General features: G+C 46.0%; 3 protein-coding genes across 5 annotated transcripts; 2 read left to right on the top strand and 1 right to left on the bottom strand.

The window, feature by feature from the left end:
- The first annotated feature begins 8262 nt into the window (after positions 1 to 8262).
- Positions 8263 to 11459, top strand: LOC108655618 (SRSF protein kinase 3-like). Its single transcript, XM_089263373.1, has one exon. It carries the CDS (start codon positions 8449 to 8451, stop codon positions 11125 to 11127), a length of 2679 nt encoding a protein of 892 aa, XP_089119499.1. The 5' UTR covers positions 8263 to 8448; the 3' UTR covers positions 11128 to 11459.
- Positions 11460 to 11718: 259 nt separating this feature from the next.
- On the top strand, positions 11719 to 13978 carry LOC108657433 (nucleoside diphosphate-linked moiety X motif 6). Of its 2 annotated transcripts, none has more exons than XM_018110042.3 (4): positions 11719 to 11814; positions 12445 to 12695; positions 12774 to 12898; positions 12954 to 13978. In XM_018110042.3, the coding sequence occupies exons 2-4, from the start codon at positions 12526 to 12528 to the stop codon at positions 13652 to 13654; spliced, it is 996 nt and encodes a 331-aa protein (XP_017965531.1). In that variant the 5' UTR covers positions 11719 to 11814; positions 12445 to 12525; the 3' UTR covers positions 13655 to 13978. The 2 variants fall into 2 exon arrangements, with proteins under 2 accessions (XP_017965531.1, XP_089121139.1); XM_089265013.1 differs by lacking the exon at positions 11719 to 11814 and adding an exon at positions 12052 to 12312.
- On the bottom strand, positions 13899 to 14904 carry LOC108657437 (mitochondrial inner membrane protease subunit 1). 2 transcript variants are annotated; one of them, XM_018110046.3, is made up of 3 exons: positions 14759 to 14904; positions 14476 to 14643; positions 13899 to 14398 (listed from the first exon to the last, which is right to left on the bottom strand). In XM_018110046.3, exons 2-3 carry the CDS (start codon positions 14590 to 14592, stop codon positions 14003 to 14005), a joined length of 513 nt encoding a protein of 170 aa, XP_017965535.1. In that variant the 5' UTR covers positions 14593 to 14643; positions 14759 to 14904; the 3' UTR covers positions 13899 to 14002. The 2 variants fall into 2 exon arrangements, with proteins under 2 accessions (XP_017965535.1, XP_017965534.1); XM_018110045.3 differs by having other exon boundaries at positions 14476 to 14780.
- Positions 14905 to 14934: the final 30 nt, after the last annotated feature.

Below are 14934 nucleotides of genomic sequence, written 5' to 3'. Positions count from 1 at the left end.
TCGATTTCTCCTTCGGCTTAGCTAGATAGAAAAATGCCTAGTTACGCGCGCTAACACTCTCTTTAGCTTTCCCCTTTTACATTGCTCCTTACCTTTGGCTGCATAGCAAATTTCATTTATGCACGCTAACGCTCTCTTTGACTCACTCCCACTCACGATGCGCAGCCAGCTACTTCTACCCATGCTATTTCTCCCGCTCTCCCCATTCGTGCTTCGATTTCCGCTTCGACTTATGTAGCTAGATAGAAAGATGCTTGGTTACGCACGCTAACACTCTCTTTAACTCGCTCTCACTAACGATGAGCATGTTAAGTTTATTGAATCGTACTCGCTCGCTCGCTCTCTGCCTTACCCAAGCTTAACCTCTTTGCCTTAATTTTTTTATGTAATTGATTGGCCCAAGGCCCAACCTGGCAGGCAAGCCAGCAAATTTGCATACATACTTTTTTCCACATGAGGAAACGTAGTGCAACACATAGATGCAGCTTTGCCTGTGCCCTGAGTCAAACTTTGTTTGTCATTTAGCTGCGCCGCAGCTTTCCCCTTTCACATTGCTCCTTAGCTCTGGCCGCATAGCAAATTTCATTTATGCACGCTAACGCTCTCTTTAACCCACTCCCACTCACGATGCGCAGCTAGCTACTTAAAGAAATGCTATTTCTGCCGCTCTTCCTATTCGTGCTTTGATTTCCCCTTCGGCTTATCTAGACAGTAAGATGCTTACTTACGCACGCTCACACTCTCTTTGACCCACTCCCACTCACGATGCCATCTAGCTATTCATACACATGCTATTTCTGCCGCTCTTCCCATTCGTGCTTCGATTTCCCCTTCTACTTAGCTAGATAGAAAGATGCTTAGTTACGCACGGTCACACTCTCTTCAACTCACTCCCACTCACGATGCGCAGGTAGCTACTTCTACACATGCTATTTCTCCCGCTCCCCCCATTCGTGCTTTGATTTCCCCTTCAGCTAAGCTAGATAGAAAGATGCTTTCTTACGCACGCTCACACTCTCTTCAGCTCGTTCTCACTAACGCTGCGCAGCAAGCTTCTAGTCGCACACTACTTATCTCCTCCTCACTCCCACTTACGCAGTCTCTTCCGATTCGCCCACTAGTTGACAAGTACGCAGGCAGGCAAATATTTGAGCAGTTAGTTTCTGGGAAATACATTCATTTTCTCTCGCTCTTTTTCATGTAGCCTTACCATACTCAAGTTTCAGCTTTAAGCACTCTCCCACTCATGACCGCAGTCCAATTGGATAATTTCCAATTGGAAAGCAATTAGCTAATGAGAACTAGATTTTGCACGATTATTCGACGCGCACTGTTAACCGCACGCATTTTTCAGACTTTCGATACGTGATATGATTTATAATTCACCTCTGCCGAATTATCGAAGTTGATTTGCAGGATTTGTCATGCAACTAAGATTATTCAAAGAAAACAAAAGAAAGAAAAGAAAATCAATTATGATTGCATATATTATTGGCCATCCGTTGGGCTGTAACAACAGAATCTCTCGTTGTGCTTACATTGTATAAACATATTATGTGCCGTTTAAGCGTTATTTTGGTAACTTTGGTCTGTATTTGCAGGAGCTCTCTCAATCTCATTTCCTTTCTCTCTCTCTCTCGCATCTATGTGTCTTTCTGTTTTGCTTTCGCTCGCTCTCCCTCTCCCCCTTCTTCTCTGTAGCCCTCCCTCTCCGCCTCTCTGGTCAGTGAGTGCGTACATTAATCATAAGAACAGGAGCAGTTAGTGGTTGGGTTTATCGCTGTTCAAGGATCTGCTAATGACTGCGTTGTCCGAGTGCAGAAAATCAATTAAATTTATGAAAACCCCTCAACTGTTTACCATGCATCTAATGGTGGGGGGGGCCAGGAGAGTCGTCATTATGCTGCCTGAAGGACCTTTGACAACCCTCAGCCTAATGATAAACTGTCAAAGGCTAACGTCGAGCACGATGCATATCGCACCACCAGCACCGCCAGCAACCACCACCTCGATCAGCGACCCACGACCCACGCGTCTAACACATTAGCACAAAAGTCGAACTGCAAGTTTATGATGGCAAATGAAAAATTTGTTTAGCTCTTTTACAGATGTTTTACCATCGGGTTAATTTCTAATTTTATGACTCTGGAATTTCGCCGCTGCCACCCGCTCCACCCCCGTTGACAACTGTCAATTAGGGCGCAGCCAGGAAGTCGAGGCACTTGCGACAAGCTCTTAACAGTTATCTGAATGCAATTACAACGGATCCATTAGAGCTACTTGCGGCGAGGATCGGAGGACAGCGAACACATAGATTTCCATAAGGGGTATATCCCAGTCCAGTGCAGTTCTCTGGGTGTCTAGCTGGCTATCATCATCGAAGGGTCTGCAGTTCCAAGAGCTCCAATAGTACTCAACTTTATATGGGATCGGCTTTAGTTGGCATCTCAACGTGCGCCTCTAGTTCGACCCTTGACCTCTCGGTCGCACTCCTCGTTCTCACGTCTCTCGTTCGCTTTGTCCAAACTCTTCTTTGTTGTTGTTGTTTTTCCGCTCGCTGCACAGCAAGCCAAAAGTTTTCGCACACTTAAAAAAAGCAAAAAGATTTATTGGCAAACACACACACACACACACACACACACATACAGATGCACTCGCATTCGCACTCGCACATAAATCTCAATCTGTCTCGAGGAATGCGAATTGTGAAATCGCGCCAAATTTTTAACCACAAATTAGTCAATAAACAATGGCTAAAGCGGTCATGGGTTAATACGTTTCAAATCAATTGCAATCGGGGCAAAGGTTCGCCTGCCTATGCCCAGCCACATACATAGACCTCAACATCAGAGCAAAAAGGGTTGCACACACACACACACGCACACACACAAACTGCAGAGATTTCAAATGGCAAATGCATCGCATGGAGGAGGGGGCAGGGGTTGCCAAAGTCCAAATCAAACTGTAAATGCGCTCAAAGTGAATGAATAATTCGACTATATATCAAATATGCACGCATCAAAAGGGTTTATTTGCCAATTTGTAGATTATTTATTGTCGACATGGCCAAGTGTAGCTGCTTATGGGGTTCAGCAATTCCATAAAGATCTATAAAAGTACAGGAAAGATATGATCGAGTGATATTGATGAGAATTCGATTTAAATTTAGATGGAAAATGCCAATTGGAATGCTTATGCTAATGGCAATAATAATGACAATGTTGCCAATGATAATGCTAATATATATGCTAATGCTAATGCTAATAGACAACTAATGCTAGCTCTACTTGTAAAGCTAATGCTAATGCTGCGAATGTTACATATATCAAATGCTAAATATATTTGCAACAACAATGATAATGATGGCGATAATGATGATGATGATGATGATGATGACAACAATTACAGCAATAAATTACAGCTAGACTTGGCTTCCGTATAAATGCAATCGCAATGGAAAGATCTATTTTCCCAGGCTTCAGTGCTTGGGCTACTTTTCGCACAGCCAACGGCAATTAGATAGAGAACACACACACACACACACACACACATACACTGGAGGCTTTTGTCCGTCTGGCGGCTGAGATTTATGTGACAACTCAATCGCGGGGCCAGGGCCAGGGCCTGGGCTGACCGTAAGGCTGTTTACATCCAGAATTTATGTCACGGAATCAATTGTCCGACACGGGGGCAATAAAAACAAGCGCAAGCGATAAAGGCAAATTCCGGATAGGTGCTGGTCCGCCCTAGGGCAGCTCGACATTTCGGCATCTTACAAGGCGTCCGCAATCCCGGACACATCGCGCGCTTGCATAATTTTCCAGCTCAGCGGGCCGCTGGCGCTGACTGATCGTCGTCGTCGTCGTCGTCCTGTCCGATTGTCCTGCGACGTTGACAATGCATAATGAAGAGGTCAGCGGCGTTTGTTTTGGTTGATCCGGCACGCCAGTTAAAGGATTAACTGGGCCGCAACATGGGCGCGAACTTGCGGTCGATCGCGGACAGCTGCCGCCGCTGCTGCTGCCGCCGTCGCTGCTACCGTTGCTGCTGCTGCTGCTGTGATATCCTGCTCAGCGCTTAGTGTGCATGGCATATCCTTTGATTGGGCAACAGGATGCGCCGTGGCTGGCCACAACAATCGTTTGTGCCCAGTCATGTCCTGTCGCCCCACATCCTGCGCATGCATGATAAATGATTCGATTTTCCCATTCACAGCCCACAACATTTCCCACACTGTTGACAAAAATCGGGAGCAAACGCACACAAAAACATTGCTCAAGCATGAAGAATCGACGGAATCCCGAAAATCCTGCAGGACGGCCGAGCCAGGACGCTCTCATACCAAGACTTTGCCTGAAAGGCACAAAAGTTAATATGTAACCTTCTATTAGGGAGAGACTTGGCTAGGAATGTACATTGATATATATGTAAGAGCGAGAGAGCGAGCATCTATCTCTAGCTCTATCATATCAATGGAATAGAATGGAATAGAAATTCATTAAAAATGCATAAACAATTTGGTAAACTTACTTAAGTCAAGACAAGTTCATTCCAGAGTAAGCAAAGATACATACATACATACATACATACATATATTGATTATGATATGGTATTCAGATCCTGGTCAGCGTTCGCCTGGGAGAGCGCGCAGACAGCTTCCAAAGGGTTCTCCAGTCAGTCAAACACAATTAAATCCAATTGTGAAAGGGTCGCAGCGGCTACTTCCGAGCTGAGCTGAGCACAACAACAACAACAAAATGTATGGAAACCTTTTAATGCTGTTGTTGTTTTTTTGATGTGATGTGCATTCATGTGCATGTAAATAACTTACATGCAATAAAAATCAACCTTCGTTATGGTACGGGACAGGGGCCAAGGCCGGGCCAGCAGGGCTAAAGCTAGGGGCTGGGGCAGGAGCAGCGGCAGCGGCAGCGGCAGCGGCAGGGGCAGGGGCAGGGGCCAAGACTGCCCGCGGGCTGGTTTCTTCGGTTTGACGGACAACCTCAACGCATATCGCGATGCAATGTTTTCTTAATTAATTTCCGTTGTTTTCCTTGGCAACAGAATCCCGAAAATCGAGAAAACTCTCGCTCTCTCCGCTCGACCTATGCCGCAGTGGCTATACCCTAAAAGATGCTAAGTTTGGTATTATAATAATTTCATTTTACATGCCAAATTCCAATATGATATTTATGCGCAGAGCTGTTGACAGATTTGATTGTATTTGATATATTATACTATATGCAAGCAAGTGTATCTATCCACTGAATTGCACAGTAATATCCGCACGGAGAGCTGAGTTCGCATAGGTCAGTTGAGCCTAAATCGAGCATTCGTAAGGGAATCCTAATGCATACTTGCTCACATAGCTAACACGCTCGCCTGGCAAGGGTATTTCTCCACATACACATACATATACACACATACATGTGTGCATAAAAAAGGGGTTCCACGATTTTCTCGATTAGCCAACGTGCTGCAGCGGGTCAATGCTCAGGGTAGCGCCTGGCCTAATCCAATTACCGATTGACCGCGCGCTGCTAACGCTGCAAGCGCAGCGAGCACGCCTGCAATGCCTAAGACATTACTACGCCGGCGTCGCTGTCGCAGTCGCAGTCGCAGTCGCAGTCGCAGTCGCAGCCGCCGTCGCAGTCTGGCTGGCTGATGATGACGTCTTCGCTGCATCCAGACAGCTGTCCTTTGGGTGTTATTTGCTGCCGAGATTTTTCCGCTTTTGCCATTGTTTCGCCGCGCCGCCTGCCTCAACTGTCTCTGTCTCTGTCTCTGTCTTTGCTGTTTCTTCCACACATTTCTTTAGTTCTGTTTTGTTTTCCTTCTTTTTTTTTTGCAGCAGCAGCATTTTGGCATGTGCCGTTCTTTGTCTGGCTCTGCAGCTGCTGTCGCCGACGCCTTTGCTGCTGCTGCATTGTTGCGCATTCCGTCTTTTTGTTCAATTTGTGTAAAATGCGCCAATTATGCTGCCTATTACCGTTAGCAATAGAAAACGAAAGACGAACGAGCGGCGAGCGAATGCACTGCAAAATCAAATACAGCTGCGCAACGGCTCGCCCACTCTCTCTCTCTCTCCCTCTCACTCTCTCTCACACACTTACGCTTGCGCACGCTCATTTTTGCCCGTGTAGCGAACGAGTGTGAAAAGAGAGCGAGAGCGCAGAAAAGCGCAAGCGCAAGCACAGCATTGCCAGCTCACTGAAAAGCTTGCCAAAAAGTACTCAAGTGTGGCAGCTCGGCAACACTGGCCGCCACTTTTATTCCAATTGCACACTTTTGGCAATTTTTTGACTAATTATGAATGACAAGCATTTAAAATTGCTGACCAACCTGTACAGTGTGACCAGATGCAGCTCAAAGCACATGAATTTCCGCATGAACTGTTTGCTTTGGCATGCAAATGACAGATTTTGATTAAGCTTGAAAGGTAGCAGAAATTGTATTTATTATGTATGTATGTATGATTGTGTGTATGTATGAATGTATGTATGTATGTATGTATGTATGTACGTATGTACGTACGTATGTATGTATGCATGCATGTATGTATGTATGTATGTAGGTATGTATGTATGTATGTATGTATGTATGTATGTATGTATGTATCAATACTGTGTTTACTTGCACATACACACATATTGTACGTGCATATACATATGTACATATGTATATATATTTATGTATATGCCTGCACGCACAATATACATATGTATGTATGTATGTATTTCAGTAAATATCGAACAGATTTGGCCTTCCAGTCATGATCTATGTATGTATGTATGTACATACTCCATATCTGAAATAATTGACCTTGCTGGGAATGCCAGCTGATTGAGTGTATTTACATATACTACATACATACATACATATACATATGCATACATACATACATATATGCTATATGCTGTTTGTTAAGCTCATTCCCATTGCATTTGCCCCATTCGCTGGGAATCTTTAGCTACTTCAAGCAAATTATGTAAATATTTTGGTTTATTTACTCTGCCCGAGGGCCCAATTGGGCCGATCTTGGCAATGGATTATAATAGGAAAAAATGCTCGCCCAATTTTCTTGAGCTTAACCATTTTTTCGATAAGAAATACCCCCTAATTACAAACAAAAGGAGTATTACGTGTCAGGCCCTCCCCTGCCGGCGCCACTCTCGCGCTGCCTTCTCCCGCTCTTCGAATGGCATCGAAGTCTGAAATAAATATTTGAACGGGAGTTTTCATATTTGCGCTTGAGTTTTCATTGAATTTTCACTGGATTTCCCATTCAACCCTTAGCGGCAAATTTGTTTAAACAACTGTGTAAATACTTTCTCTCTGCCCTCTCTCTCCATTTGCAAGGGGCACAGTCAGTTTTTTCATCATTTTGTTCCCAAAATATAAAAAATAATGCTAAGCCGGCAATCAAAATACAAACAACAATTTTAATTCTACCAAAAAAAAAAAAAAAAAAAGGGAATTTCTGGTGTAAAAGTTTTCTATAGTTTCATTGTTCCATTTGAAGCACCTGAATGGGCAGCTACCCCCACCCCCGACACCCTCCCCTGCCGCAGCCCTCACACCACCACCTCCTCTTCGATTTGACTTTGTTAAATTGTGCATTTTGCAACACTGTTTTAATCCCTTTTGATTTTCCTCTTTTGTTTTCTCGTTTCATTTTTTTTTTTCCAGCTAACGGCAACAGGATTCTGCCTGTTCGCACTTTGTTGCTCCAAATGACATTTTCCGTATCACTGCACATCTATTTTTCGATTAGTGCTACAATTGTGATGAGCAGAGGGGGGAAGAGAAGTCAAGAAAGAGACAGACAGAGAGAGAGAGAGAGAGAGAAAGGTAACGAGATGAGAAGAACAGGGAAGAGAGATGAGAGAACACTGAAGAATGAAGATCAAAAGAGATTAAAAAAGATAAAAGACAGAATAGAAAAGATAGAAAGGAGAAGAGAAAAAGACAAGCGAAGATAAAACAGAAGATATATAAAGGGAGGGGGGAAGAGTGGAGACTGCAGAGACTGATTAGCGAACGGGAACAGAAGAAACAAAAGGGAAGACAGATGAGCTAAGGTAAGAGAGAGAGAGAGAGAGAGAGAGAGAGAGAGAGAGAGAGAGAGAAGGGAGAGAACACATGAGGGAAAAGAAAAGAGAAAAGAATTTCGTTGTCTGTCTGTTTCTCGGATCGCAGCAGGCGCCTCCTGTGACTGGGGCTTGATATTGACATTGTGAAACATAGAGATGTGTGGATCGTTTTAGTAGAATTTCAAATTGTAGCATGTGTATATTTAGTAAATGTAGAATACTCAGATAAAATTCCCAAACTCGATACATGTATATATTTATATTTATATACATTATTTATATTTTGTATCCCGAACCATTTGTATTGATAACGTGATAACTGGAGGAGTGAGAAGGGGAGCAGCGTGGTGAGGCCATGTCCCACAAGTCGATGAGTTCCAAGCATGAGGCGGAGGAGGAGGAGGCCGACGAGGAGGCAGAGGAAACCAACGGGGAGACCGAAACGGACGCGGATACGGAGACCAAGCCGGAAACCGAATCCATATCATCCTCCTGTTGCTCCTTTAGGGTGGAGGGCTCCTCGAGCTCCGGCATCCAGCAGCCCTCTGCAGCTTGCACTGATCTCAGTCTGCTGCTGCAGCTCGAGCGGATGACCCAACAGAAATTGAGCCTGGAGAAAATGAGAGACCAGAAAATGGAACAAGCCGATGACATTGAGCAATTCGCACTTGGCGAAACGAAGAGCTTTAAGTATCGCTGCTACCGCAGCCGATCCGAAATTCCGCTCAGCTACGAGGAGCGGGAGCAGGCACTGGAACTGGAGCGCAAGCAGCTGGCCAAAATGGAGCTGGACAGGAAGCGGGAATGGGAGAGGATGCGGGGAATGGTGGCGTTGCAGGGCAGGGAGGAGCTGGAAATGGAGCAACTGGAAATGGAGAAGGAGCAGGACATCAAGGAGAAGCACCTGATGCGCAAGCTCGCCTCGGAGCAGGAACAATTGATGCAGCTGGATCAGTCGGACTATTTATTCGTGGACCTGGAGCAGGAGTCGCAGCAGCAGCAGCAGCTAATCAAACGAAAGCAGGATCACTATGACAGCATGGAACTGAAGGAGCAGCTCAAGTTGCGGGTAAGGGACCAAAAGGCAAAGCAAAAGGCTCCACACGTTGGCTCCCGCCCAAGCGAAGATCAGGCAAACGTTGACGATGGGAGTGAGAGTGACAAGGATGAGGACAGGGATGAGGATGAGGATGAGACTGCTGAGGTGAGTAAAGATGACGACGCGGTGACACTGCCCCTGGTGACGCCGTACACCTACGTTAACGAGAGCCCCAGCGACTACCGACCGGGAGGCTACCATCCGGTAAAGGCGGGTGACTCGTTCCAGCAGCGCTACTTCGCCATCAGCAAGCTGGGCTGGGGCCACTACTCGACGGTGTGGCTCTGCTTCGACACGGTGCGGAGCTGCTACTGCGCCATCAAGCTGGTCAAGTCGGCGGAGCTGTACGCGGAGTCGGCGCGCCACGAGATTCGGCTGCTGCGGCACATCTCGGAGCTCGACGATCACCCGCTGCGCGACCGCCTGGTCAACATGACGGACAGCTTCAGCACCAGCGGCGTCAATGGGACGCACCAGTGCCTGGTCTTCGACGTGCTGGGCGACAACATGCTGATGCTGATCCAGCGCAGCTGCTACCAGGGACTGCCGCTATACAACGTCAAGCAGATCGCCTACCAGGTGCTGCAGGGGCTCTACCTGATGCACGACCAGGGCCACCTCATCCACACCGACCTCAAGCCGGAGAACGTACTGCTCGTGGCCGACGAGCTGTCGCTGCGCCGCCAGGCCACGGCGGCGTCCAAGAAGTACCTGGACACACACCAGCGGCAGCTGAGCCAGGCCGACGCCAAGCTGAGCAAGACGGCCAAGCGCCGGCTGCGCACCAAGACCAAGCTGAGCATCAGCTTCTTCCAGGCCCATCGCAAGTGGCTGCGCAAGCGCGGCATTGACGACCTGCTCCTGCTGGCCAAGCACGGCCTGCTGACGACCAAAATGGCCCTGGACGCCGTCACAAACCAGCTGCCCTACCTAGCCTACGACGGACCCGCCATATTCTCTGCGGCAGAGGTGCGCCAGCTGCGGCTCGGCCAGGAGCAGTCGAGCGCCGAGCAGGTGGGCGACAGCCAAACGTCGAGTCGGGCCAGGAGGCGCCGCTCGAAAATGGCCGAATCCGAGGGCGTCCACAGCTCCGGCTCCGCCTCCTCCTCGAAGGCGGTCAAGCTGCTCCAGAGCAGCACCGAGAACTTCATGCGCTACGTCCAGAAGTGCATTGAGAACGACGAGAAGGACGAGCAGGAGAGGAGCAGCGAATCGCATCATCTGCACAGCAAGCGCATGAAGACCAAGAAAGGCGCCAAGAAGGCAGCGGCTCAGCGCCAAGCCGACCTGCCCGACACCACCTCGAGCAGCGGCAAGCTTAACATGGGCATGATCGAGCGCAAGGACCCCGCCTTGCAGCCCTGCCCATTGAGGGTGGTCATCGCCGACGTGGGCAACGCCTGCTTCGTGGAACAGCATGTCACCGAGGACATACAGACGCGCGAGTACCGCGCCGTCGAGGTCATACTGGGCGCTGGCTACGACACCTCGGCCGATCTCTGGAGCGCCGCCTGTCTCTTCTGGGAGCTGGCCACGGGCGAGTACCTCTTCGAGCCGAACAAGTGGCGCGGCGACGCCAGCCCGGACGAGGTGCACATCGCTAACATAATTGAGACATGCGGCCCCATACCCAAGGAGCTGATAGCCCGTGGCGAGTACTCGCCTGAAATCTTCAACTCCAAGGGGGAGCTCTTGAATATTAAGAAATTGGTGCCGCATCCTTTGCATCAGGTCCTGATGGAGCGGTACAACTGGTCGCCGCGCGATGCTCGCGAATTCGCCGACTTTCTGAAGCCGATGCTCTGCACAAATCCCCATCGCCGCACCACGGCCTTTTCGGCCATCAATCATCCCTGGCTGTTGCTCAACGATGAGGACGATGAGGACGCGGAGGACGAGGAGGAAGAGGAGGACCCAAACGAGAGCCACGCATAGTGCAAAGCAAGGGAGGGTGGGCCAGAGGCAAACATATGTACATTCGTTTCGAAATTAATTTAAAGCCAAATTCAAATTTGAACGAGTATAGGGTATATATAGATGTTTATTTATTTTTTTTTTTACTTTAAAAATCAATAATGTTAGTTTGAGTCATAAATTTGAGTGCTCTTAGTAATTAGGTTGATATCTAATTTCTAACTAATTGCATATTTCTGTTCATACGCAAACAAGCCAGCAACTTGCAATACACAATATAATTACATATGTATTCATTTGTTAGCTTCGAATTTGAATAATAAACCAGAAATGCGCGTCTACGATATGTGAAATCGACTAAGCCTATCGTTATCGATATTGCTGTGCTGCATTGCACGATCAGGGTGACCAAATTTATCATAAAACATAGAAGAGAGATTGAATTGCATTTACTGCACTGCATAATCTGGGCATATTCTGAAATTATAATATAGAGTCACACGCTGCAACTAATTTTTAGAGCGCCTAATCTTAATTAATTAATTTTTACACATATTACATGCGCAGGTGGAAAAGTTTGGGCTTGCTGGTATAATTGCTCTTTATTGGTCAGTATTTTTCACGTAATAAAGTATTTTTAATGCTCAAGAGTGTGGTCACACTGCGTGTAAAGCTGTGAACTTTGTAACGCTAAATTAGGCGCGAAATGTAAGTGTAAATAAATAAAACATTTAGAATACGAATTCACCAGACAGCTATAATACACGCTACGATATAAAAACTTAACAAAAAGTCCGTGAATGAATAACTCGTTCTGCGTCTTTGTGTGCATTACATAAACCCACTTATTTTGATAACGCTCACTAAACAACAGAGCAGACAGCTAATACGAAAATATTTACCGACATGCACACGCACACACACATTCGCAGTCATTGTCATTCAAGGTTGGATTACAACAGGCAGACGGGGCTATGCGCCAAATTTGAACGGAACGACAGACGGGTCTCGATTGGCTGTTGCGCTTATCACATCAGCTAATACAGATAATGTTCTATGAGTGGGAAATATAAAAGGAATAATAATATTTACAATTGATTAAAATGGCCTATGTATGTGTGTGTGTGTGACCTTGCAGCTGATATAAGGCTTTTTGTCAGTAATTAATTCTGGTCTCTATAGAGACTGAGCCGGGCTTTAAGGCAGGTACGCTGCTACACGTTCAAAAAGAATATTTAAATGATGTGATGTTTGCTTCTACCAAATTTTCTACAACAAAAAAATACTCTGCTACGTTTTGTCATATTTTTCATGTTTTCTAAATTTATTTGTAGATAGCTAGCTGCTCGAATTGTTTTGCATATGCAACGGCCAAGCGCAGTACTGCGCTTTATCGCAACTTGGTCACATTGTTATTAAATGTCGTTAGTCATATTGCTAAGCCGCAGCAATTCTTTATCGAGCGCGTTAAGTAGATGGCGCAAATTAGTCGTTTCGGCAGGAGCAATTACAGCAGCAACAGTAGCCCACGGATATCACAGCAACCGAAGTCGTGGCTTGCCACAGGTGTATAAGCGTTCATATCAGGGGTAAGTGCATACCTAGCTCATAAATGTAGCAATATACATGTGTAGCAGGTGAAATTAATATGTATTAAATACTGACAGATTCCGAACAATGGATACACCGCCGGATGTATTTCAAGGGGTGAAGGACCGCTTCTTTGGTGTAACGGTCGATGGCAACCAACAGGACATTGCTGATAAAGCACAATTTTGCGAAAAGCTGCACAGTAAATTCTATGAAACAAATATTCTTCATTCACATTATAAATACACTATTTGTAGAATCTTTGGACTTTTGGCGACAAAACAAAAATCGCACAATTTGGTTTCGCGTTTACAAGAAGCAGGCCGATTGGGTGCCCATTTTGGCTGAGGCAGGCTTCGATTTTCACCACGCCCGCTCAGGTGTCGTCACCATGTACCTGTGGCTACCCAAGGACGAGCCCAGCAACTTGCCCAGCTATGCACATACATTGCTTGGCGTTGGTGGGTTGGTGATAAACGAAAATAACGAAGTGCTGGTCGTTTCCGATAGGCATGCGATAGCAAAGGACATATGGAAGTTGCCTGGCGGCTATGTGGAGCCGAATGAAAATCTGGTTGACTCCGCTGTGCGTGAAGTCATGGAAGAGACGGGTATACGGACCACATTCCGCTCGATGGTTTGCCTGCGACACTCGCATGGCGGCAATTTTGGATGTTCCGATATTTATGTGATCATTGCCCTGAATCCGCTGAATCTGGAAACCACGCCATGCGAGCGGGAGATCGCGCGTGTCAAGTGGATGCCGCTGGATGAGTACTTTTGCCATCCTCAAGTGCTAGAGGCCAATCGATTGTTCGTGCGTACCTATTTGGATTACCAAAAGCGAGGCCTCGACTTTACCTGCTCTAGCATGGTGCATAGCCTGCTCAAAAAGGAATATAAATTGTATTATGTTGCTCCAGAAAACGATAGTAACGAGGAAGTGCCAAAACTGTAGTGCTATAATTTTAAATTGTGTGTTTTTTTTTTATTTGTACATAGTTAAATGTATAGCAAAAATGTAAACACATTTAGAATTTGAATTCGCTAAACATCGGACTATCGCTTGTGCAGCTAATCGATACATGTGTATGTGTAATGGCAGTGGTAATGGGCCAAAGGACATTTGGCTTATCGCTGCGTCGATACATCGGTAACGGTTTGCCTCCTAGTAGTCAATTGAAGTGTGTGAAAAAGAAAAGTTAAAGCCATTCATCAATAACGTTTTTTATCTTATTTATACTGGTCGTTAATTTACAATAAAATTAGAGATAACTATAAATTTGTTTCTTGCCTTGGGTGGTGATCAGAGGCTTGTTAGTTCTGAGAGTGGCCATATGCGGCAAACGACTCGGCTACGTATTAGACCGAGTGGTATGGGCCCATAGTAGCGCGAATCCGAGCTATTACTTTTATTATCGCCTTCGATCCAAACACAACCATGAGGCACATAATCGGTGACCATCTTAACTTCAGTTGGCTGCCTTGGCGCCGTTTCGGCCTCTATTGGAGTGGGCTTAAGGGTAGTTATCTTTTCACCAGACACGGCCACAATTCTCTTGCATATATATTGGCTAGCATTAACAGGCGAGACTGCAATTATAATATCGCCAGATTGATACTTGCGCCAATATTTTGACAAACGTTCCGTTAGGAGTACATTATCGGAAAACAGCGTTGGCTCCATCGAAGGACCTTTGCACTACAACACAATCATTCGTTGATACATATGTATGTAAATATGTACATAACATTAGGGATAGATCATTATTAACTTACAAGAACGAAGTCCCCTACATACTCGAACGTACAATGAGTTATACAAGCGTATGCGATTGTGTAGCGTGCCAGGGTTCGCAAACGCGAGAGTACTGTGTAGCCCATGCCCATCTTCATGACGGCTCCGCTGCGCCGCGGTCTCTCTTAGTTAATGTGAAATTGTATCAGCTGAGTTGCCGGTGCACCAAAACATATTTAAAATAAATAAATAAATAAATATATTTTAGGGTTTTGTGTAACAAATAAAAAATAGCAACAAATTCTGGTTGGCTGCTTGCATTACCAGGGCTACACAGCACTGTTCGCCAGCTGTGCCGTGCTCGAACTCTATCGATAGTTCCTACCAGGGCTGCACCGCTTATGTACCTGCTGGCTGCCGCTCTTCCTCCCACTAGGCGTCTAAATTCAAAAATATATACACATTCACAATATCGTACGAGTTGAAGCAATAAATGGAAA

The sequence above is a fragment of the Drosophila navojoa genome, chromosome X, assembly GCF_054131105.1.
Source record: "Drosophila navojoa isolate 15081-1374.11 chromosome X, UAZ_NAV_1.0, whole genome shotgun sequence".
Lineage (NCBI taxonomy): Eukaryota > Metazoa > Arthropoda > Insecta > Diptera > Drosophilidae > Drosophila > Drosophila navojoa.
This window is presented reverse-complemented; position numbering and strand designations above follow the sequence as displayed.

Coding starts and splice junctions, on each gene's coding strand:
- LOC108657437 (XM_018110046.3), bottom strand. CDS start 14,592: ATGAAGATGGGCATGGGCTACACAGTACTCTCGCGTTTGCGAACCCTG. Junction 14,399..14,475: donor ATGTAGGGGACTTCGTTCTT/GTAAGTTAATAA, acceptor ATTGTGTTGTAG/TGCAAAGGTCCTTCGATGGA.
- LOC108657433 (XM_018110042.3), top strand. CDS start 12,526: ATGTCGTTAGTCATATTGCTAAGCCGCAGCAATTCTTTATCGAGCGCG. Junction 12,696..12,773: donor TATAAGCGTTCATATCAGGG/GTAAGTGCATAC, acceptor AAATACTGACAG/ATTCCGAACAATGGATACAC. Junction 12,899..12,953: donor ATTTTGCGAAAAGCTGCACA/GTAAATTCTATG, acceptor CACTATTTGTAG/AATCTTTGGACTTTTGGCGA.
- LOC108655618 (XM_089263373.1), top strand. CDS start 8,449: ATGTCCCACAAGTCGATGAGTTCCAAGCATGAGGCGGAGGAGGAGGAG.